Source organism: Perca fluviatilis, chromosome 2, assembly GCF_010015445.1.
Source record: "Perca fluviatilis chromosome 2, GENO_Pfluv_1.0, whole genome shotgun sequence".
NCBI lineage: Eukaryota > Metazoa > Chordata > Actinopteri > Perciformes > Percidae > Perca > Perca fluviatilis.
In genome coordinates, this window is record NC_053113.1 from 40,297,530 (window position 1) to 40,322,278 (window position 24,749).

The 24,749-nt window shown below is 40.8% G+C and overlaps 1 protein-coding gene across 4 annotated transcripts in view; it reads right to left on the reverse strand.

Annotated features, from left to right (window-relative positions):
• cadm2b (cell adhesion molecule 2b) overlaps nucleotides 1-24,749 on the reverse strand; it is a 180,172-nt gene that overhangs the window by 7,525 nt on the left and 147,898 nt on the right. For all 4 annotated transcript variants that reach the window (XM_039779615.1, XM_039779598.1, XM_039779607.1 and 1 more), the window contains 5 exons: nucleotides 15,212-15,364; nucleotides 14,085-14,222; nucleotides 5,242-5,400; nucleotides 4,864-4,954; nucleotides 4,497-4,675 (listed from right to left, as the gene is read on the reverse strand). In XM_039779615.1, coding sequence (XP_039635549.1) covers nucleotides 4,497-4,675; nucleotides 4,864-4,954; nucleotides 5,242-5,400; nucleotides 14,085-14,222; nucleotides 15,212-15,364 — 720 coding nt within the window. The remainder of the gene's footprint in view (nucleotides 1-4,496; nucleotides 4,676-4,863; nucleotides 4,955-5,241; nucleotides 5,401-14,084; nucleotides 14,223-15,211; nucleotides 15,365-24,749) is intronic.

A 24,749-nucleotide genomic window follows, 5' to 3' on the forward strand; every position in this document is an offset into this window, starting at 1 on the left:
TTTATATAGACCTTAGTGGTCCCCTAATACTGTATCTGAAGTCTCTTTTATATGGACCTTAGTGGTCCCCTAATACTGTATCTGAATTCTCTTTTATATAGACCTTAGTGGTCCCCTAATACTGTATCTGAAGTCTCTTTCCCAAAATTCAGCCTTGGTGCAGAATTACAGCCACTAGAGCCAGTCCCACAATGAGCTTTCCTTAGGATGTGCCATTTCTGTGTCTGTAGCTTTAAATGCTATTGAGGAGGATAGAGGGGGGGCAAGGTGGAGGGTGGGGGTGTGGCCTTGACCAACTGCCATGCTTCGCTTGTTTGCAAGCCATGATGTCTCTCTCTTTCTCATGGGCGGGGCAAATTCTCTGGGCGGGCAAAGCAGAGAAAGGGGAGGTAACCTTTCCCCGTATGACGTCATAAGGGGAAGATTCCAGCTTTCATTTTCTCAAAGGCAGAGCAGGATACCCAGGGCTCGGCTTACACCTATCTCCATTTCTACCCACTTGGGGACCATAGGCAGGCTAGGGGATCTCATATTAATGTTGAAAAACCTCATAAAGTGAATTTTTCATGCCATGGGACCTTTAAAGGTTCATGGGTTGATAATCAAAATGAAGCACCACCCAAATCTAAGTAACCTGTGTGTTTCTACCATCACAACACCAGAGCTATTTCAACTGTTAAGGCAATTAGCATGTTTTACCTGCAGATTGCTCTCGTGGCTCAATATGGGAAAAAAGTCATACACAAACACTGCAAAACAAATTCCATTAGGTACTGAAATAAACACATGGAGCATGATTTTGGTAAACATTATTCAAACGTAATTGCATGTGTTCTTATTGTTTGGTTGTAATTGTCGAAATCATCCAGCCTAAGAACAAAAGTATAAACACTCATGTTTTCTATTTTCTGCTTCCGCGAAGATGTAAATTTGTGCAGCGGTTTGCAAAACAGTAACTACCTGTTGTGGTGACGTACAACAATGTCTGCATATTGCCAGCCACCAATAATAAAAACTAATCAGAAACAGTAAGAAACAAGCTGGTGAGGTAGCAGCACTGTGTATAAAAAATAGAGCTGAAAGGAAATAGCAAAAATAGACAGAGTATTGAATTCATCCAGTAAAACAATGCTATTTTCTAGCTCAAAGCCTGGTTGTTACCTCATCAATCATAGACTGTGTTTTCAGTGTCATGTTTGTGAGTGCATGGAGCATTGAGGCGGGGCCAAGGAGGGGGTGCAAGAGTTCCTGCGAACGCAGCTGTGACTGCCTATGCCTGATGTGGGAATGTCGTCATTGGCGGACTGGAAGAATAGAGGCTAGAGAGGGAGGCAGGGGATGAAGATGAAGATGGAGGGATTTAGGTGATGACGTCTGCTAAATGAAAAACAGGAACCGAGGGGGAACAAAAACCAACCTCTCTGTGGGCTCACCATGAGAAAAGTTGCAGGAAAAACAAACACAAATCAATTACTGCACGTGGCTGGTGCAGGTGATTAATTCTGGTCTACTACCTCAGTGAATACAGGCAAACATAATGGAGAACAAATGCACAGATGATAAAATACAAGAGTTGCACAAATGGCTCTGAATGGGTATATTCTTTCAGTAATATCTTTGGGGAAAGGATGAGTCCTACATTTCTTACATCTATTACATTTTAAAGCAATCGATGACTGGATGGTAAACGGGCCACACACCAGACAATGTAAAACTCATCGTGTCATGCTTGTTGAGGTAAGTGGTTAATGAACGAGTGGCATGTGAGGGCAAGGGGGTGAGAAGCAGGGCTGCAGCTTCACAATCAGATAACGCCTTTTTTCAACTGTATTTAACCAAACTACTATCGGTTACCATCTCTCTAACATCTCACTCAGAGTAATTACCATATATGGTGTTCCCTTGCTTTAGTTAATACAGTGTGATAAGGAGCATAATTGCAGACGGGGATAAATTGCGGCGGAGCGATGACATTTATTGTTTCTCAGCTCTCCTGTCATTAGCAAATTAGGCTTAGAGGCTGAGATGATCCGAAGAGACCCGGTAAGTATTCACCCAGACACGATGTAGCTCTGAAGAATGACTGTCATCATCGGTGGAAATGAGCCCATCTCGCCCATCCTTTACCTGCTCGACTCCATTTTTTATTATTCCCACTAACCAGGACCTTTGTGTTGAGCGTGAGAGGGCTGCCGAGGGTTATAAATGTTCTACTTCCTCTGTTAATCCATCAAAAACTGAGAACCGACTCCCTGGCACAAACACGTATAACTCTAAAAACCCAGGTTAATTCAACTAATTTGAATGATTCTCTTTGAACTAATTTGAACTAACAAAAAAATCTTTCTGTCTGTGAAATGTGAGGCTCCCAGATATGACAGGATGATAGGGACTAGCCTGACATCGCTGCCTAGCCCTCAATGAGCATGCTGAAAGAAGAGACTGAGATAACAAAAGCTGAAAGGACGAATGTGTCATCCTACTCTTCCTTCCTTTTTTCCCCAATGAAGGGCTTTCTCCCCCCAAAAGACTCTGCCTTTAAAATCGCACAAAGAAGCTGCTGTGTGATCCATTAGCTGCCTGTGAGCTTGAATAAGTCCAGCGTCTGAGCTGTGATAAGTCACTCCCAAACAAACTGTGGGACTGTTTAATTGTCAAAAATGGAAACAAATAAATCCATGTTGAATTTTAATATTCTGTCCATGTTTTTATATTTTTTAACTTGGCTGTATTTGATAAATGTTATAAACATGTGCTGCAGAGGTCTTAATGATCCGTTTCCTGCACCACGCTGTCTTTATTCTCTCTGCCGCGCCACTGTCTCAGGATTAACTTATCTCTCCTCCAGGCAGTACTCGGCAGCTAAATTCTGCATCCTTAACACTTTGTTCCTGGTTTCCTCATAGGAAGTGTCCAAAAGCTAAACCTGTGTAGCAATATGTAGAGTACTGTGAGGTAAACTGGATTATCCTGCTCTGTGCCAAGGCAAGATTTGCAGGTGAAATCTTGAGGAAATGGTCTGCAAACTGGTAGTCTATATCCTTGCTGTTCCACTTCCGGGATTGTTCCGCCAGATTTCACTCATTTAGGCCGGATATCCGTTGCCTGGGGCTTCCTTTGTGTTGGCGTTCTAACCTCCAGTGGATTTCTGAGGACTGTGGTTAACTGCTCCTCAGATCTCTGCAGGGTAAATCCAGACAGCTAGCTAGACTATGTGTCCAATCTGAGTTTTCTGTCGCACGACTTAAACAACTTTTAAATGTACACGTTCCACCAAAACAAGTTCCTTCCCGAGGCTATTTTGCAGCAGCACCGTGGCTTTTCTCCGGTGCTTAGCACAGCCCATGACAACTGTGATTGGTTTAAAGAAATGCCAATAAACCAGAGTATGTTTTCCTCCCATCCCCGAATGCTATATGGAGCTGTTTGTAAGTACACCAGAAGTTTATGAACACTTGCCTGCTCTCTTCTGCTCTCTGTTGCTACTGCTACCTGCAGTTAGACTCACAGCAGCAACAACAGCAGAGAGCAGAAGCCAGCAGGCAAGTGTTATTTACATAAACTTCTGGTGTACTTACAAACTTTACAATCCATCGTTTTATGAGTGCATAACCTATATATACTAGTGTAGACCTTTGGTATCACTTCGGGCATTATTAGTGGGGTCATTTAAGAGATACAAACGTGGGTCCATTAGCCCCGCGCTAAGCTATTCAGCGGCTAACGCTACTCTACGCTACTCTACGCTACTCTACGCTACTCTACGCTAACTCGCCCAATGTTAGACCCAGGTGAAAAAAGCTTCTGGGGGGGGTGTTTGGCTCGAGGTCATGGTGCAAAGGACCCTAGGGTGAATTACTCCGAACCATCACTTTAAGTAGCATGAAATCTAAAAAAAAAAAAAAAAAAAAAACTTGACCTAAACTGAATTGGCACATGACAAATAATGCCAAAAATAACAATAAACATTATTTAGGGACTGTTTTTTTTTTTTACTATTTCCATCCATCCAACAGCTGCTCATCATGGCCGCGGGGAGCTGAAGTCTATGTCTGCTGAAATTCATAAATTAATCACCAATGAATGTTAAACGATTGAAGTCCAAAGTTTCTGTCCACAATCTACTTGTCATACAAACATGACATTAATAAAAATGTTCCTTAAACAGTCATTATGATGGGCAGATTATCTAAAAGAAACATTCCAGGGCATGCTGAACTTTGTGATTCTATTGACAAATCATCCATATTTAATGTAGCTATTGCTATTGTGTTGTTATTATGCTTTTTGTTTTAGAGTTTTTTATTATTATAACAGGCACTGGCTAAATATCTAGCGGTTGAATTTGCCAGACTGACAAGCCCTCTGCTGGCTTTGTATCTTTGATATGCACACCAACCATCTTTGAGATTGCATGTAGTGTGCCACAAAGCCTTGAGTATGAAGCAACAGCCAAACACATCACCCATAACAAGACTAACCATTACTTTACCCACCGTATACAAAAAGTATATATTCAGCACTGCTGGTCCCCAGGTGGTTGCTGGCCTCGCAGCGGTATGTGCCATTGTCTGTTTTATTTAGTGTGGTGATGGTTAGTTCTCTGCCCTCCACGATCATACGCTCAATGTCTGGCAGCTCTCCTCCATCTTTAGACCACAGCACCGGTTCAGGTCTGGGAAAGAAAACACAAACATTTTCTTTTCATCCTGCTGCATGTGACTTTCCTCAGTGTCAATAAATAATGAATATACTGAAAAAATATTCTTGAAAAATGACAAATCCCATTTCAAGTCCAATTTCTGAATATTTCCATGCTAGTGACTGCCATCAAATTGAAGCTGTAAAGACATGCAAACTTACATTGGGTTGCCTATGGACACACACTCCAATTTGAAGTACTGCCCTTCCTGTGGAATAATCAGTGAATGTGTGATCTCCAGGTGGGGAGCATCTGCAAAGAGGGACAAAGAAATCCAATGCTATGACAGGACTGTGTGTTAGAGGCTGTAACTAAAGTACCACAGTTAGTTCTTTACCCATTGGGCAGCTCTTAGCTCTGGCCCATATCCCTGTTCTGCTTTGGTACTAATCCCTTACCTGCAAACTAATCCTACACTAATCCTGGGCAAATGCAAAGTTAAACCTGCAGACATAAATGTAAACTCAATCCTTGCATTTCTTCTTAATGCTAATCTTACACATAATCCAGCTTTTCAGGGTGTGTATGACTGCACTCACAGTGGACCTCCAGGACCTCGGTTGTCATGTAGGGGTTGGACAGAGACACGTGCTCCACGCTGCAGGTGTAGGCGACGCCATCGTCCCGTCTGTCCACCTGGAATTGGAGGCTACTCCTCACTGTGAAGGATTTTCCTGTGGCATTCAGCTCCTTAGTGCCTGCAGAGAGATGCAATGTTCTTGTGGATTATTAATATTATTGGGGAACAGCTGACGCTTTTGTGGAAGCCCCTCATGCAAAGAATATATTTTTGTTTAAAAAGAAGCAGAGAAAAACAGAATCAGCCTGTACGTTAACTAAAGCGTGAGAAACATGAAATTTGTATTTCAATATATCGCTTTTCTGACACAGACAGCTGCGGTGTTGTTGTTGTTGTTGTTTGTCTCCGCATCTTTCTTTGAGGGGAAGAATCCCTGGCCTTTTGAAAGTCAAGTCAAAGTGGAGCGAATAGTGAGGCGAGAGCAGTATGAGCATTGACTCGGTTGGTTGCGTGTGTTTGCTCCTCCAGGACCATCTCTCAAACATCCCAGTCAACACAAGCCGCCGAAGCACACTCCCCTGGCAGTGCCAAGTGGATTTCTATAGTTGTAGCCACACCTTTCATTTCTTTCCTCTCCTTTGTCTTAGTTTAATGTCCAAACATTCAGCCTTCACACAACTTCAGATCGGGATTCGGGTTTGTTTTGTCCGTGCCCTGTGTTGTCGTCTTCATTTAGAGACGCCTCGTAACTTGGAACTGGAAGAATTTCTTTGTTGTTTGCTGCTGCTGCTCTCCTGTCAACTCTTTATGTGTTAGCATCACTTTGCTCTGGAAAGAGCTATACAGGGCTACTGCATCTGAACAAGGCAAAAAAGGACAAAGGCCTTACTTGACGTCAGCCTCAGAAAGATTTTTCACTGGAGGCTGTTACCTTCCTCACCCCCTTACATCCTTCCCAATCCACCTCTTCCTCTCCCTGGACTTCCTGCCATCCAGTGCAAACCTGAGTCAATCAATACATACTCCACAGCTTCACTCACAAACACGTGCAGCACACACAAATTGTTCAATCCCCTGCTCTATTAAATACTAAAAGCCCCTTGCAATGAAACCCACATCACCCATAACATCACTTTGGGCTGATCTGTCCCATTTGTCCTACTCCATTGATTGTCTTTGATTTTGGTATGTGAGAGGGGATTCGCTATTTTATTGGACTTTCCAGCGGAACCACCACTACTACTACGAATGTTACTACTACTGATACAATGGCTACTTCATGTCTTTTTCCTGTTGCTATTAAGGTTGCCAGATTCAATCATAATTCTTCTTTTGTACATACCACAATTGTGTGATAATAATTAGTGATAATTGTTCACAAAATCCTGACATATTTTGACAGATGATGCTTATTTTTAAATATATTTGTCTCAAAAGCTTAGAAAATAAGGCATGATAAACTACTTATTTAGGCCTTAATTAGATTTTTTTTTTCACTGTAAGTTACAATTACGTTAGTAATTTATGAATTTAGTTGAAAATATTAGTTACGTAAAATGGTCTTTTACATTTTAGTACTTTTTAGCAATTTTTGAAACCATGTGCTTCATTCTGGATCCTGTTTGTATTAACTGCTGATGTCTTGCATATGCATGGCACAAAAAAGGTAAAAAAAAGAAGATGACTACAAGAAAAGGAAGAAGAAACCCCCCAAAAATTGCACTTTTATTGACGAGTGCATCACAAATGAGAAACATCACATATCATTTGAACAAACTGGAAATCCAGAGACCTTGCATTTTGCCTTGAAGTACAGAGGGGGGATAGTGAGTATCTATGTAGTAGTGTCAAACGCAAATCTCTCTAGCTTTTTCTATCATTCATCACGTCGCCTGCAGCATCAGAGCTGCCATAGAAGAAACTGCCGGTCTGTTTCAAGGCAGCTGCTAGCATCGCCACAGAGCATGCACAGGCAGTTTTCCTAAGAATGTGAATGTGCACCTGCTTTGAACCAGAACCCCAAGAGGCATGCAGATCTACATTCAGGCAACTGGGGGCTCTCCTGTAATCACCTCCTCTGCATCTGTTTTAACAAGGAGGAACCTCAGGTGCAGGATTTGATTTTTTTTCAAGCATGTAGGCCTATTGTAGTTTAATAAGAATATTATTAGGGTTGGTCGGGTATAGTTTGGAAGACTTAGACTTTAGCTTCCCTTCAAATTAATTACTGTTTTATGTTTGTTGGGTCAGGTTGTCCTCAGAATTGAAGCTTTTGGTTATTTCATGAAGGCACCAGAGGCATTCTCTAATTGCACATTCATTTTTTACACTTGCAGCTATTTCAGATTGAGCCAGAACCTCCTGCACAACCTACTGCCTGTTGACCAATAATTACCACCAAAAATGTTTTGAAAAATTTCACTTTTTTCTGTGACCCAGTTAATCTGCTGAAAGCCCTTGAAGTATAAACTCACATTCAGAAGAAAATACGTGTTTGCCTCATTAAACAGTTGTTGGGCTCTTTAATTTTACATTGGAACTTGTTTATCCTTGATCTTAATGAACAATCTTGCCCATTTAGTAGTGTGGTGTTTGGTAGTTGGAGGGTAAAGAGGCCTGAGGGCCATGCCAACAACTGCTCTACTGGGAAATCTGTGGTTGGGTTCCTGTGTGAGATAGCAAATACAGTTTGAATCAATGTGGTCTTAGGTAGTACAATGCTTAAATATGTTGACATATTAACATACAAGACTATCCATACTAAAAGGTAACAGGTGGTTATTGTTTTTTGATGCAGTATTGTTTGATATCCATTAAGGTTTGATGTACATGTTTGTAACGTACTGTTTGATTTGATAATGCAATTTAAACAGCTGTTAAACATGGCTTCTCGGTTTACCCCCCACAGGCTTTATTATTTCAGTGTTTACATCAAATTAGTTACAACAACAAAAAAAGCACAGGAAGAAATCGTCACCATGTACAGTTTGATACTAATAAAAATGAAAAACCAGTAAAAACCAAAAAAATGACTTCTAATTTTGGCTGTTGGTTAGTTGTAAAAATTGTGGCAAAGACCACTTTTTCACAAGCCATGGATCTGTTTTATCATGCTATAATATATTAAAGTGCTCATATTATGCTCATTTTCAGGTTCATAATTGTATTTTGAGGTTATATCAGAACAGGTTTAATTTTCAAAAAACACCATATTTTTGTTGTACTGCACATTGCTGCAGCTCCTCTTTTCACCCTGTGTGTTGAGCTCTCTGTTTTAGCTACAGAGTGAGGCATCTCACTTCTGTTCCATCTTTGTTGGGAGTCGTACATGTGCAGTACCTAGGTAAGGACTACTAGCACTGTTCAATATGTTGCAGTTTTACACACAAGAAAGTGAACAACTTAAGCTTGACGGACATGTTTTGCATCTAGCGTCTCACGTTCATCTCAGTAAGCTAGCAAGAGTACACAACAGACAACTTCCGTGTAGGCTACTTCAAAATAAAAGCACTTCCTGTGACGGTTTAAAGTAAAACTAAATTACTGTTTAATAAATAAGGTGTACATTTTCACATATCAGCTGTAAATCAAGTATTGTAAATAATGTAAATAGTGAGTTTTAGTCACACTATAATTTACCATTTCACAACACCCTCATTATACACTGGTTAGCGAAAATTCACTCATCTGGCGAAAGCGATGTTCTTTCCTACGATGTGAAAAGAGCGTGTGAATTCAACATTAAGTTGTTACATTTAACTATTTTAAAGGCTGTGGAAGTTGTTTACTTCATTAATGTGTTTACTGTGTTAATGGACTGAGGATGGGAGGAGGATTCGGTATTCGGTTTCGGATTCGGCAGAATCTTAACCAGTGGATTCGGTATTCGGCCGAACCCCAAAAATCTGGATTTGGTGCATCCCTAGTTTCCAGGCCCTAAAAGTTGTTTGGTTTCTAAATGCTTTTCAACTAAGTTCTAAAGGGGTTAACAGATACAGTAGATAAGCAAGTGTACATTGTCTAAAAGTAGATCAAAACCACCATCTAAGGTAATAAATGTGAGAAAACACTTTGAGGGTCTACAGCATATGCTGCGATATTCCTGTAATGTGCCTCATTTGTAAAATTCTCAGATACTTTCCAGAATATTACCCCCTATCTTTAAAGTTAGAGAGTGGGTAAGCAAAGGAGCTAAAAAAAACAAACATTATGAGCCAGGGAGTTGTGTTTTTAGAGTTGGGTCAACAGATATACATAGACAGTTAGACATATAATTGAAAATAAATGTCATGGTTAAACTGTGCGCAAATATCAGGGGTTGATGAATAGACTATATAAGTAAAGGCAAAACATCTTGATCACCCCCTGGTGGCTGGCTGCAGTATAGGTCATAAACCCAGCCCCCTCCATGTGAGCGGATGGGACATGGGCCAAAGTAAAAAATCTAAGTGCACATCAAGTAATTTGAATAAGTTTGGTTTTTATTGTCGAGGAAACCTGTAGTGGAAAGGGGGGTAGGGGTTGGATGGATTGAGAAGTCATATTGACTTGAATACACTGAAAATTCCTTTCTATTTTACCGGTTTGTGTTTGTGCATCATACCGCCGCATTTTCTTTAATAAAATGTTGGAACAAAAGTTTGGTTTTTATTAGTTATTTGATGCTACAAAAACAGGGTGAAACATCATGAAAGACAGCTGTGATTGACTCGCGATTGGATCGGGGGGGAATCTTTATATACAGTCTATGGTCAATATGTACAGCAACACATAGATCCTGGCTGAAGGTATGTCACGTCAGTGGTAGAACCACTCTGAGAGCCCGTATGAATGAGGCACTTGATCTAATTTTGGATCATGGCCTTAAAGAGGATGACATTATCAAACCTGAGGAAGTGAAGTAAAAGATGGACCTTCTCAGAAAAATAGGACAAACAAATAATGGAAGTACATTTCCAGGATGGTGTAGCCAGACATCTGGCGCCAGATGTCAGGCTTTGTCCCTCACCTTCCGCTCTCTGTGTGTTGCTGTTCTCAAAATCACTTCGCTACGGGCTACATGTTGAAAATGGCAAATTTTGTAGAAAATGTGGATTGTGCAAAAAGGCAGGCCTGCTTGGTTCTTTCGGGGAATGACTGTAAAGATTTACAAAGAATATGTTTACAGCATTTCCTCTCTAACTGGGATTTCTTGGGACCGATTGGTGGGATTGCTGTGCAAGTCCACACGGTGATACACTGGTAAGAGTTAGGTTAGCAAATGAGGTTAAACCATGTATCCCGCTAATTTAAATAGGTCATGTTGCTGTATTGTGTCAACAGCTAACTTCATTTAATATTGTATGTGGAGTTTTCTTTTGAGGGGTGCAAATGTTCCACCAAAACAAGTTCCTTCCTGAGACTATTTAGCAGAGCCACCGTCGCTGCGTCCGGAGCTTAGCGCCACCCACGACGATTGTGATTGATGAAAAGAAATGCAAACAACCCAGAGCGTGATCATCTTTAGGGCTTCTGCACACTGCCTGCGTGGCGTTAGTGTGGCGTTTCTGTTGCGTGTCAGTTGCGTGGCGGCTGCATTTTCTATGTCGTTGCACACCAGAAACTGCTGCTAGCCTTGTCTGTACACATGTATGTTTCCCATTGATAAAATGAACGTAAATATATATGATTTGATTACAGCAATATTGACGGCAAAATAGGCTACAGAATATGTCGTTCTGTATTGACAGGTGCAATATTTGAAAATCGATTACATTTATATCTGCATTTATGTCAAAACCTAGAGACTTTCAAACATCAACATGTCATTTATTAAATGTATTTGTGTCTAAATGACATATAAACATCTTTTCCTATTCTATTTTGCCTGGAAACGCTTCCAACACGTTTGCGTGTCGCGTGAAAAATCGGCGTCTGTCCTATTTCTAGCAGGCATGCGTTTTTGGAGCCTGAGACGTGCATGTCACGCAGGCAGTGTGCAAGCTCTACCCTGTTAACATGGGAGCAGAAATTAAAAAAACGGACACGCCACGCAGCTGACACGCTCACGCCACGCAGGCAGTGTGCAAGAGCCCTTAGATCAGAGAAGCATGTAATGCAAACATGGATCAGCTGGACCAATTCCAACATTCACATGTTCTTCCCACTGATTGGACAAAATTGCTGTTTATATTGGACTAATTAAATAACTTTTTAATGCAACAAAGGCAGCATGTTGGGGATACTTGATGTGAGCAATCAGCAAAGAGCAGGGAGCAAACAATGTATTCATCATGGAACTTAAAGGTGTAATATTGTTAGATAGGTAGAAGTTTGTGATATTTCATCTTTGCTCTGCTTAATCTTACAGAACAGAATGGGAGCACAATTTAAAATGAAGGAGGAAACATTTGTTACACCAAAACAATAATAACAATATAAAATGCCTTTTTATCTTGCCTGAACTGAATATAAAATAATTCACCATGTTGGAGCTGTTGTGTATTTTTGGATTTTTTTTTTACCTCAATAGATTATAATTTGAAGCCTAGCTGCCATTCAGCGACACATGGAATTTGTGTGGCTCTGCAAACAAATAATTTGACACTGGATGACAGTTGCATTTTGAGCTTTGTAATGCTGTGTGCTTCTAATATAAATTGTTGAAAAACAAATCACCAGAGCATGAAATAAATGTGACATGTTTTGCTATTACACCTGCTGTCATTGTAGGGCTTTGGAGCCTGGTCCCCCAGTGGGGATAGATTTGACTGACAGCAGACACTGGCGGCAATGATCTACCACAGAAGAACCAATGGCAAAACATGCTGCTCCCAGCACATACTCGCTAAAGAAAGCTTTAAAGCAGCACAGACAAAAGGGTTGGATCGGGAACACTGATTGACATTCCTCCCCTTTGACACTTTGACATGGAAATGAAGTTTTTAAGTCAAGCCCTCCAGTCTCTGCTTTGTTCTTTATCTCTTTTTGACTTGGAGATGCATTACACCGTGTCTGTTTGCCTACGCGGCTTAACAAAACCCACCGTACCCAGGTAAAACTAATAAAAGCACATTTGTATGCAAGACACCGGTTTTGGGCAGATTGGGGCACCTGACATTTTTTTTATTTTTTATTTTAAAGATACACATGACACATTAATGCCATTTCATACATCAAATATAAATGTAATTCTTTTGTCTTTATTTTACTTTATGCACTCCTTTGATGCCTGCTGACCTGGGAACGGGATGATGGTATTACTTTTTTTTTTATTCACAAAGAATAGGAGTTTGAGTCGTGAGTAAATTTGTGGCACCCCTTAGACTGTGTTAAATGACGTTTTGGCATTTGTTTTATGTGCATACGTCTATATATGTTTTTTTGAGCTTTAGCGAATTATTTCAAAGTATACCTCAAGACATAACGGAAAAAAAGAGATCATCTCAGTGCCTCTTGAGATGGACAGCAAGTCTGGCTGTGACGCTGTGAGCCAGCTCTCCACTGGCCTTTCAGGAATCTACGTGCATGTCATTTCAACAAGAAAACTTCATATATCGGGCCCCTCTCCCATCAATCATCATGCCATGTTGGGCAGACACAGACAGAACCACCAAGAAAAAGCTCTCTGGAGCAACTCTTCAATAAAGAGCAACTGTCACACTGAGTCTCTGCAGCAGGCTGCGTTACATTAAAGAGCTCCACACAGCTTACCTCTGGCATCAAATTGAGGAAAAAACATTCCATTCCTATTTTTTTTTTTAAATGTTTTTGTCTTTTTTTGTGGAGTTTAAAAGCAGAAGTAGGACTGTGATAAAAGCTATAAAAGTACAAAGTGCAGCGCTTCAGACAGTTTGGAAAGAAGTATACAAGAAAGTGAAAGCTTGTAAAGCACACTGTTTGCAACCACGGAAAACTTCTGCTGGTTAAGTGTGATCAGCACACATTACACTGCACCATCTGCTGCCTAATGTATTGTCTCTGTCACTGTTTTTTCCCGTCTGGGTGAAGCTACCGTAGTTATGTTGCCTTTCTGAATTTGCATATTTGTGCGTTCTTGTATCCTCCTTGACTCTTTTGACTAATCTAATCGCTGCCGTTTAAAAAAAACAGACAAAGCACCTTAGAGCCACCTGTAAAACGAATGCCCATCAAGATCAACTCATCACACGCAAACATGGTCGAGGTAGGTCGCAAACTGTAAGCATGCAATTCTTCTTCCTCTCTCAGACACTTTTGGAGGGATAGCCTTCCTCAAAAACATGATTCTTCACCATGGCATACTTGAGGCGATTAGTTGATCAACAGAAAATGAATGAACACAATTCCAAGTAATTTTACAAAGCACAAATGTCAACCATTTGCTGGTGTCAGCTTCTAAAATGTGAGGATTTGCAGCGTCTCTATTCTATATCATTGTAAATTGAAAACAGCAAACCCTAGAATTGACATTTCCCATATCCTTTTATTGCCCGATTGGTTTGTGTTTGTTATCCATCAGCTGAGTCTATCATACCATTAGTTCCACTAACAGTGAAAACAGAATGCTGTGCAGAACCTGTTGTTGATGTACACTTAAAACTTTATAATTAGAATCCATAAGAGGCACTCCTACAGTATCTATCTTCACCTTGGTCAGGTAATGAAATGTGGACGGCTCTGCCACAGTCTAGCAACATTTGGACAGCGTCCAACGACAGCAGCGATGCTGGCTGTGAGCCAGGCGAATCATGGTGCTGCTAAACTCCGGCCAGTGGAACAATGCATGAATATGTACACAACGGAATGCAGCAGCTGAATGGTTTGACAGTAATGATGTGTCCAAGAGGGTACAAGTGGTAACAAAGGATGCAATGCCCTGTGAAATCCACACCACATGCCTACCTTGGACCTCCTTGTCATTTCGGAACCACCGGATATTGGCAGCTGGTTTGCTGCCCGGTGTGCTGCACATCAGGGTGATTACGTCCCCCTCCATGGCAGGCTTGGTGAATCCTGTGATCTCTGGTCGTCCTGGCACTCCTGTGGTGCATGGAAATATAATTAGAAACTAGAAGGACACTCGGAGAGCACAGACCTCCGCCAAGGCACGCGCTAGCTCACAAAGTTTTTCCGATTATTCCGACACCACATGAATGCAGCACGAACGCCCTATCTCGCGATGTTAACAAAAGTGAAAAATACTTTGTGTATCTGCCCCAAAATTCTGATCTGCTCAAAAATTTAACGGGTTCTTCCTTGGCCCATGCTACACCCTTCCATAAAGGGTTTGATAAAAATCGGGCCAGTAGTTTTTTCCATAACCCTGCTGACAGACAGACAAACCAAACTGAAAACATGACCTCCTTGGCGGAGATAATAACATAATGAATACATGTATATGAGCTCTGACAATGTCTCCTCTGACAATAAAACATCATTAACTGATAGAGAATAATTCACTTTATTCAGATATCCATGCTTTCTTTTCTCAGTGATAAGATAAAATGCTATTTTGAAAGGCAGGACAAAAAAGGTATGATTGCAAAAATGATTTTTTTTTTTTAGTATCACAACAATAAGAATTTTATGAAGCAGATGAGTAATGGGAAACTTAATCTCATTAAATAAAGTCTCCTTCAAGATGGGACATGTCTTACGGTCTGGCTGTGAGATGCCTGAGGAAGGTCATTGTACAGAGTTGACTTATATTTTTTGTGTATTTCTTTTGATTCTCCACAATACTGGTGTGAAAATATTCTCATTGAGTTTTTTGTGGCTGTCCTGTCTGGTGGAAAATTAAATAAAGTAACACTACTAGCTTGTAAGCTTAACTGTCATCCTTTATTCTGGTAGACAAGGGTAAAATGTAATGCAGAAATGTTATTTTCCTTACAAAGTAGGACAAGTGCGTGGTAAAGAATAAGAACAGACTATAATTCAAAAAGTGCATGTAATCATGCTGTCAGAACGTGAAGAATTAGCCGCGTATAATTGGCCTGTGGAGACTGGGCCAAAACATACATGCTCACCCAGCACAGTGAGGAAGGCCTTGGTGGTCTTGACAGGCATGGTGAAGAGCGAGCAGGTGTACTGGCCCTCGTCTGACAGGCTGACGTCACCGATTCTGATGGTGAGCTCCTGCGACGAGGCTCGCACCAGCTCGATTCGGTTGTCCCTCAGAGCTGTATATGGAAGGAGGACACAGAGAACCACAGAGTGCACAAAAAAAACACCCGGAAAAAGAGTGAGTGAGTTAACTTACGGGCAAATTCACACCAAATTCAGTGATGCCGATTAACTTGTACAGTAAAAGTACCATTTGTAATTCAGATGACCCTTACCAAAACAAAGCTATATGCAGTGTGCTTCATTTATTTCAAATAGCTGTCAAATGCACACACACAAACACATGGTTTGAAAAGTTTTCTTTACATTTGCATTCTAGCCTGACTTATTCACAGTCAGTGAGAATACGAAGGCATCCGCGGGATGCGCTGAAGCGCAACAGCAGAAAAAGCTTATAGTCCTAGATTACAATATCTATTTAGGTAATGACTTGCATTCCAGGTATTGATTTACACTCACTTTAACACTTTTAGCAACTGGCTCTGCCTGTGACATTTCTCACTGCGAACATCATTGGTACACCCTGGCTTTATACAGAACCAGTTAGTATTATTTTGTATTTTTCAATGTAACTGTAGACTAACAGAATATAGTACAGATAACGGCTGAGCAATTAAGAGTTAAAAACCATCAGTAGTTCCATTTCAGGATAATCACACTGTGTTATTGTGTTACAAATTTACATTGTCCAAATTAATGATTTTAAGCAAATTGTAATGAAAAACTAAGAATTTAAAAATATAATGCATAACCATGGAACAAACTTTATTGTAATGAAACCTCAATCTGATTATTTTATATTTAAAATGCGTTTGCTGTATCGTGAGCATCAACATCCTCCTACGTACTTCTGCTCAATTTTCCTTTTCCTTCAGTACTACATCTGGTTTTGTGGTATCTTCTTGGGTTTTCTCCGACCAAATATTTGGCGGTCCAATCAGCGAACAGAGGGAGTGGCTGAGAACGATGACGTTGAGGTCGTGACGTGCGCTAGTTTGAGTTATAGTTCCGTAATGGCGGAAAGAAAGAAAGATGCGGTCCATTGTGACAATGCTGCCGAATATCCAGAAGTTAAAGCCTGAGCAAGAACAATCTTTGCTGAGTTTGGTTGGTGGCCATGATGTTGTCGTTGTCCCTCCTCCCCATGGGGTTCGGGAACAGTTTGATTTTTCAGCTCGTTCCGTTAGTGGTGAAGGAGTTGGCTAAAGCTAACGCTAGCAATGCTAAGCCGATAGTTATTGTCGTCTCCCCTCTTGTTAGCCTGGTCCTACCAGACAGTCCGTAGGAGGGCGGAGCCAGGCTAACATGGCTCTGGGCAGATCCAATAGTTTTAAACTTCAACAGAGTACCCGCCTTCAAGGAAGTTAACGCTTGTCAATGGAGAGTGGCCAGACTCTCTGTACAAATGAAATGGACCAGAGTCTGGTAGGAGCAGGCTAGTGTACCAGAGTCTGGTATGACCAGGCTAGTGAACCAGAGTCTGGAAGGACCAGGCTACAGCCCTAGTGCAAACTTCAGGTAAAACACAAAACCCCAATACTGCTAACAGTAATAAAACAATAATTGCTACAGCTACATACAACTAAACCACTACTATTACTGTAATACAATTCATGATCAAATAGTCATTACAATGGCCATTCTTAAAACACAGCTTGTGCAGTGTTTTCTTAAGACACCTTCAGCACTGCTCATTCAGATTACACCCTCATAAACCTGGGAAAACCACGCAGCGAAGCTGAAAAAGGTCATCTCGCACCTGTCATCTCCTATACAATTTCAAATTGAGAATCAGCTGCTCCTACATGCAACCAACCACAGAGGGCAGGAAGGAAAGTGTTCTTCATTGAATAAATTACACATTCTTAATCCTCAGTCCCTTTTGGCCTGGCCAGCGCTCTCCCTGGACCCTCTTTCATCTGAAGCAATTTGAACTCTATTGGATTGTACTACGCGGGGCAAATCTGGCAAAAATGCAGCAGAAGTATGTGTTAATTAGGATTTCATCAACATGGCAAGTGTAAAATCACATCAGATAAAGATCATCATCAAAATCATTCATCAACTGCTCTGTTTTCCATTTATGTGATTTTAGCAATGTACATACACAGCAGCCATGTGATACACAGTTAAACTAGATTGGCTGGAATGATTATTAGATTAACACAGACATAGGACATTATCAACAATGCTGTTCTGCAGCTTCAATTACACCATATCATTTGATGATCATTATCTTATAATCACACACATACTAAAAAGAAGGGGAAAAAAAATAAGATTGGCTATAGAGATACTGATGGCCCTAACAAGTTTCTAATTAGAGACGCTTTGTTACCCAAGAATAAAGAGTAAATAAAAACAATCTTCAAGCCAGAATTAAAATTTAACAGCAAGCTTTGCCATCAGAGAGCCAGCTTATTATGTGCTACGGGTCCTAATGCAAACATTTGATAGTCTTACTGTAGCAAACCGCATCCTGAAACAAAGCTGCCTGATGTTTTTTGCAGTTAAGCATCCTCACCACAGAGCTGCCTAGAAAATGCCCAGAGGCTCTGGCAGAAAACAGCAAACCCTTTGGTGGATGGATGCATTGAAGAGGTGATGGAGTGTAAACAAACATTGTACAGGAACTCAAAAGAGATGGAAGTACAGGCTGAGAAGATCAAAGCCTTGGACAAGATGGCACACTGTACTTCCACTGCATATCCCTCTATCTCTGCATCGCACAGAGAAGACGGCGAGAAACAGACCGACTTTTCTTCTTCTTAACCCCCGTTCCTCAAAACACCTCTGGGATGCTTGATACATGTCCTGGCTGTTTCCCAAGAGGCATTTGTTAAAGGAAAACAGACATCTTTTGGTGGAAGTGATTTGTAATTTGCTCACGGAGCTGTGATCAGGGTGAATTCATGTCTTTTGCAACAGATTTAATGTTCACAAGATTTTCCAAAAGTAAAACATCCCAAACATAATGTACTTCTCCTGTCTGATCCAAACAGTCATTGTTTTGGCAAAATATGGCTTGAGCGTCCATGTTGCACCATTGCCACCCTCAAAGCTCCATAGTAGCATATTTCACCATATTTCACCAACATTATTATGTGGAAAAAAATGAGTATATGGTTGGACAAAAGAGAAGTGGATTATACTGCAGTTCAGACCATTGATACTTTCAAGTGACATTTAAAGTACCAAGTAGGCTACACCTAACTGAAATAGAACTTAATCTAAATGAAATGTCAGTAGCTGAAATACTGATACACATACAGTAGTTTGAACCCAAGTACAGTAGTGGCTGAGAAGAATCTTACAGTTAAACAAAAGATGTACCTGACTGATGCATTTTTGTTAGTGAGCCACTGGCACCACACGGCATGTGAATCATTGACATATTGATAGAATGAAGGTTTGAATAACCCAAAGACAAGTGTTATCTATTACTCAAACAGCGTATGGCCAGGAAACCATACTACTAGCATCAAATCCAGGCTAGAGGCCCAGATAGCAGGCAGATCTGTCACAATCAGACCCAAATGCCAGCGGCTGACAAAGCTTTTTTCCAGGTGCTTTAGGAAATCAATGTGATGAAAAGGTTCATTTCCCCGAAACCCTAGATAGCACCTACATGTTCATTTTGCTCAGGAGAAAGCATAAATCGGCACCCTGACCTTGTGTATGCTACAGCCTTGCAGCATGGCAGCTTAATGTGCAGTACATCTCCTGTGATGGAGGCCTTACCAAGGCCGTCTCAAATCAGTAAAACTGACACCCAGGTTCCCCCCTCAGGGCAAGGAATACTGTTGCTATGGCCCTTTGATGCAAAGTGATGTTTGCCTGATTTTCCTGACACTCCTTCGCACCACCGACCACGTCAGTAGAAGACCAATTTGAGGTCTTCCAAGAAAAGTGTAGTTTGTCAGATTCAATTTGAACAACCTAGGTCAATTTTGCTAAAATTCCTCTATATGTAATATGTCCAAAAACCTGTTTTCACATGTAAAACAGTGACTTATTAGCATACGGTGCACTGTTTTGATGTATGAGAGACGGTAACTACATTAGCTCTGTCCTCAGATAAAACTACAGGCAGAGGAACTGGAAGTGCACTTATCACATGGCATTCACTTCTGCACTCCACTGAGCAGCAGACAGATGTTACCCAATGTTTCTAATCCAAAACGATGAGGTATGTCCTGACAGTCCAGATAGAAAAGAACATTTTACATCTATCCATTAGTCTTGGAAACAAGCTGATGGCTCTCGGGTTCAGCCAAAATATGTCACTACCGCAATGTCGAGTGTCTCCATTTGGTCATTTTTGCATGGCCTGTAACCACTTTGAGCCAGTCCTGGAATGTTAAAGCACTAGCTGTCCTTCAGCGAGAACAGAGGGTCCTGGCGCACCTCCCCCCGCTCTCCAGCCAGGGGCTCCACTCTTTGCAATTAGAGTGTGTTTGCTGCTGGCTGTGCTCACTCAGTAACTGTGTGGGCGATTCTGGATGTGTTCCAGGGCTAGTGGTGCAGGCAGGGGGCTCTTTCCCACCACACATGTGGCTGCAATTAAGAGAAGGAAAGGGCCTTGTTTCAGAGGGCCATTGTTACCTCCGTGCTCTCGGAGACCCCACAGAGCAGATGCTACTCAAATTGTACTCATTTTCAGCGCTTGAAGGAGGGAAAAGGAAGAAGGAAGAAATTCTCCCAGCAGCGATGCTACGTCCCCTCGTCAAGTGGTGAATAATGACACTGAATATATTTTGTCTGTCCATTTTTCAGCCCAATGACATTAGCGTGATTGCACTCTGTGGGAATTTTTCTGCGTTTGAGTCCATTCTTAACTCACAAAATGTAATTTGCATAACAACAGTGCCAGTGGGGTTACATAACTCTGTTGGTTTTCACAGAAGGTTTACACATTTTTGGGTTTGTAAAGACATATTACAGTACAACACGTGGCAATGACTTAGGCCCTGTAAAATGTCTCCAAGCATTTTTTTCAGGTGGGTCTCAAACTTCTACAGGAATTTAAATACAACATATTCATTATTCTAAAGATATGCTATACATTATACATGAGAGTGCAGTGTGGCACACAGCATAGTATAGTACATACAAGAGCAGCTCTTCACATTAGTGATAATAGCCGAGTGTATAGTGCCGTAATGGTAGATTCGCATTTCAGTGAAGCTGGAGGTAACCGAGTACACTTAAAAGCCCATTAGTCCCTGAAGAAAGACATTAACTGTGGCCATGAGACCCCGTCTACATTTTGCTGCCAGTCATTGAAAAGTAAACAACACACTTGTATGAACAAACTTGCGACTTCAGCGGGAGATTCATATCCCAAGATATCTAAAGAAAAAGTGGGAAAGCATGACTAAGCAATTCCATTTAATAAACCAACTTCATGGTGTGTTTAACTCTAACATACCTGCCTACATTTAGTTGCTATATGTATTTGTTGCTTGTGTGTTTGTTGTCTACTGTATATGACTTTCCCCCTCTTTAACAGTTTACTCTTGCTTTCCAGGTGTGTCCATAAAACAATAATGCAAAACCAAATGCCAAATAATAAAAACAACAGTGATAGCAATAAAAAAAAAAAACAATAACCTGAATATGGTAGCTCAATTTCAAACTGAGGATAGATTTAAACCGAGCTCAGGTAAAAGTCCACACTTGCTTCCGACGGACCCATCAAATGTGTGTTTACTAGAATGGACGTTAAATGTGCTTTCATTGGTGCTCACACCAGTAATTGCATCCTTGGTAATTATCCTTCATTCTCTCCAGCTAATGAATGTTTTAATGCTCACATTAGAGCATTCATTTAGCACATAACAGCATTTTGATTACTACAAGCCAATTAAGATCAATTTTGCTTTGTGACCTTTATGATCCAAGCCGAATGTCCCAATTAAATGTCATGAATGATGAACCATAGACTTCTGAGAGATTGAATTGAGATGAGAAGTGCTGTACAATTTGCTACAGCATGCATGTATATGCTGTATATGTCTCCATATCGCTGCGACAAACACATACTGTAATTCAAATGAGCAATTTGTTATCTGCCTTTGACATGCATCCTGCAGTAGCTTCCCATTAATTGCATTATTCATATTCACCGTATCTGACAAAAGATTCTGCTTCCATCCTGCATGCCTCCAGGAATGTCATTACCATTCTACAGCATCGCTACTTAGGTTTTATCCTTTTCCCACAGAAGCCATAAGTGAAGTAAATCATAATGAAGACAGCAAAGGACAGCTCTGCTCTCATTTGTCCTGCTCAGTAATATTAATTCATAACCCCGGCAACATATAAAAGGGATAATTCTACAAAAGACATATGGTCCAAATCGATTTCTTCATCGTGGCAGCCCACCACAGAGCCGCTTCCTTCAATAGTCCCTGCTAATTGGTCTAACGTATGAATGATGTGTTGGCCTGGCTATTAAAGGTATCTAATTCTGTTGTCTCAGGTCTGTGGCGGTAGTGGGAAGGAATCTGCATGCTGGTCTTTGCCATAGTGTAGTCTGAAGCCTCGAAGGTGGCAACAATCAACCAAGACTCAGATATACATAATGGATGAGGAGGAGCGTGCCAAGGAGCCAGCTGGCATGATATAAGAGGAGGGCTGTGTTCAGCTTTAGACAAATGTGCAGAGACAGTCCAACCCATATGGATCGGCTTTGGGGATCCAGCAAGGTTAACACTCTCTTGGAGCTCCACAAGGTTTGACTGAGCCTCTTATGGGAGAGGATGAGATGGAGGTGCTTCTAATCGTTTACACTCTCACCAAAGATACATTAAGCCATTGAGCTGCTACCTGCCCACTATTTCCTTCCCACCTGCAACCACATCTCTTATCCTGACTTCACGTCTGTGAAGAGACGTGACATTGCTGTGCAGACACATTTTAGGTCACAACTTGCAGGACGCACTGCAGGGATTATGTTCGAACTACCTACCTACCTACCTACGGATTCCCAATGGGTTTATAAACTAATAGTGCACCACTGTGATCCTTCTGTTAATTTAATTGCAACATGCAACACAAGAAGGTTAATTAGCGTAGTCTTGCCGTTAATGGAGACTGTCCTTGCCAGAGAAATGACCGCTTCTGTCGTTAGTTCAAATGCTTTAAATGACCTGTTTGTTTTTTTGTGATGACACAAGCATACAGTACAAAGTACCTGACTTTGACACCAGACACCGCAGTTCATATTACGCTTAGTCTGCTACCAAATGTCAGTGCTGTTTCAACCATGACTAATATATTTTCCTAATCTTATCCACCAAATTTAACCAAACCTTTACCAGCGGTGGTAGATCAGAAAACGCTGTTTTGGAAGGCAGAGACAAACAACCTATTCTGCCATTTTGTATTATGACTTGCATTACTGGCACTCGTATATGAATAATGTTGGATGCAAAAGATACACATGCTTGCTTTCCTTACTGTTACACTGGAGTAGACTTCGGTTATTGTCTTTGAAAAAAAATAAAATCTTTCTGGAAAGACACAAATCCCTTTTCTCCTTTGGTGCTTTTTTCATTTTCTCATTTGTCAGACCTGAATTAAAATGGAACAAATTATAGTCAGGGCAAAGATCAGATTTTGTCTTACTTTACCCAGCAGCTGTCACACCCAATTGATATAATACGGAACTTCAGCTTCTTTACTGATGTTTCTCTTTACTCCACTATAGCTGCTCAAAGGGATTTAAAAGGTCATTTTAATACTATTTTCCCCCCTCACTATTTTATATCAAACTCCAAACACATCCAGACAAATGCCCTTATCTTTAATTCTGAGCTTGAGGGAAAGAGTGAGAGTAGATTTAAAAAAAAATATAAAACATGCCCCACAGAGCATTTTGTCTAATTTAAGACAGAACAGCAGATGTATTTTTATCATCATTACTTGTATGTGTTTGGCATCCGGAATTTCTTTTGCATTACACATGCACAATGACAAACTACCATTGTGAGGAGAGTGAGGGAAACTTGCGTGTGCATCAAACAGTAACATATGGCCATGCTGTCATGGACACCCAAGGGGATTGTTGTAAGCAGAAAGGTGGACAACAAAGACAACGGACAGACACAAAAGGCACAGGGAAAACGAAAGATAAAAGGTAAAAAAAAGATAGCAAAAACCTAAACACTGATAACAAGAAAATGCAACATAGCTACATTAATCTATTCTACTGACAGCCATCTATCACCAGCTGTTCATCAGAGGGAGAGAACAGCCTGCCTCAAGCTCAGCCAGTCTGCAGTTAGTTGTTGGACGGAAAGGTAGCATAAGGTTGAATCTAACATTTTCCATTGGCTCCTACAAGAAGGCACAACAAACAGGAGAAGAAGGACAGTAGCAGCCCTCTGCCAAGCAATTAACTGGTGATTTGGCACAGTAGAGATTTCTTCCCAAGTGTCCCACCCTCTTCCTCGCATGAAGCCCGTGTTGTTCCACGCCTCCCGTTTCTCCTGATGTCCTCACAGGCATCGTATTAGTTGTGCCAATAAAGCTTTTCATTTGGCTGTTTAAAAGGAAATGGAGAGGAAGTGTTCCCAATGCTTAGCCCTGGCAACCTCTGCTGAGTGGACTACATTCATTTTGTCATCCATATTGCTCAGGAAAAGGATTCTGTCATGCAATATAAATGGCTGCCTAAGATGGGCAAAGTGGCTCATACAGATTGTTCTCTCCAAGCTCCCCTTGCATGCTTATACCAGCAGCATTCTGGATTTACACGTGGATACAGATTACGGCTTTGTATTCACAGGAGATGAGACATGTGAACAAAGCCCAGTTGACTGGCTTCATTTAGGTCAAAAGAAATAACCAAAAGATAAGATTCGAATGATTCATCATGTGTTCTGTGTCATCTTCAAAGTACAAAGAAGTGAAGGGATCCGAGGTTTTTTTCTGATAGCATTTGGTGATTTTCAAGTGGTCAATATTAAAATGCTGTAACTTTTGTACACCAGAGAATACAGAAAAAATATTAAAAAAAAAAAAAAACATTAATGGTTTCGGTTCAATGACTTTTGCTTGAATTCAAATCCTTTGGACATATTAACACCATTCACACAAGAGTATGTATTTAAGATTTAGTTAACTTTTGCTTAATTTTATTTGGAGGTAATTTCATCTAATAAAACACCTTAGACCTCATTACTAAATCCAATAACTTGCGAGGGAGAAAGTATTTCTTCAAACCAGACTGTGACTCTCATTCTGCTGGTTCACTCCGGCGTGTCTCTCTCTCTCTCTCCTATCAATTGTTAGTCAAAGGGAAAGTTAATCTTCAATCACTGAACCAATGATATTGTATTAGCAGCTACAGCATAAATGAAATGGGTAATATTCTGTAAGAAACACTGAAAGATGAACAACCCAACCCTTACAAGACCAGTCCACTGTTATACT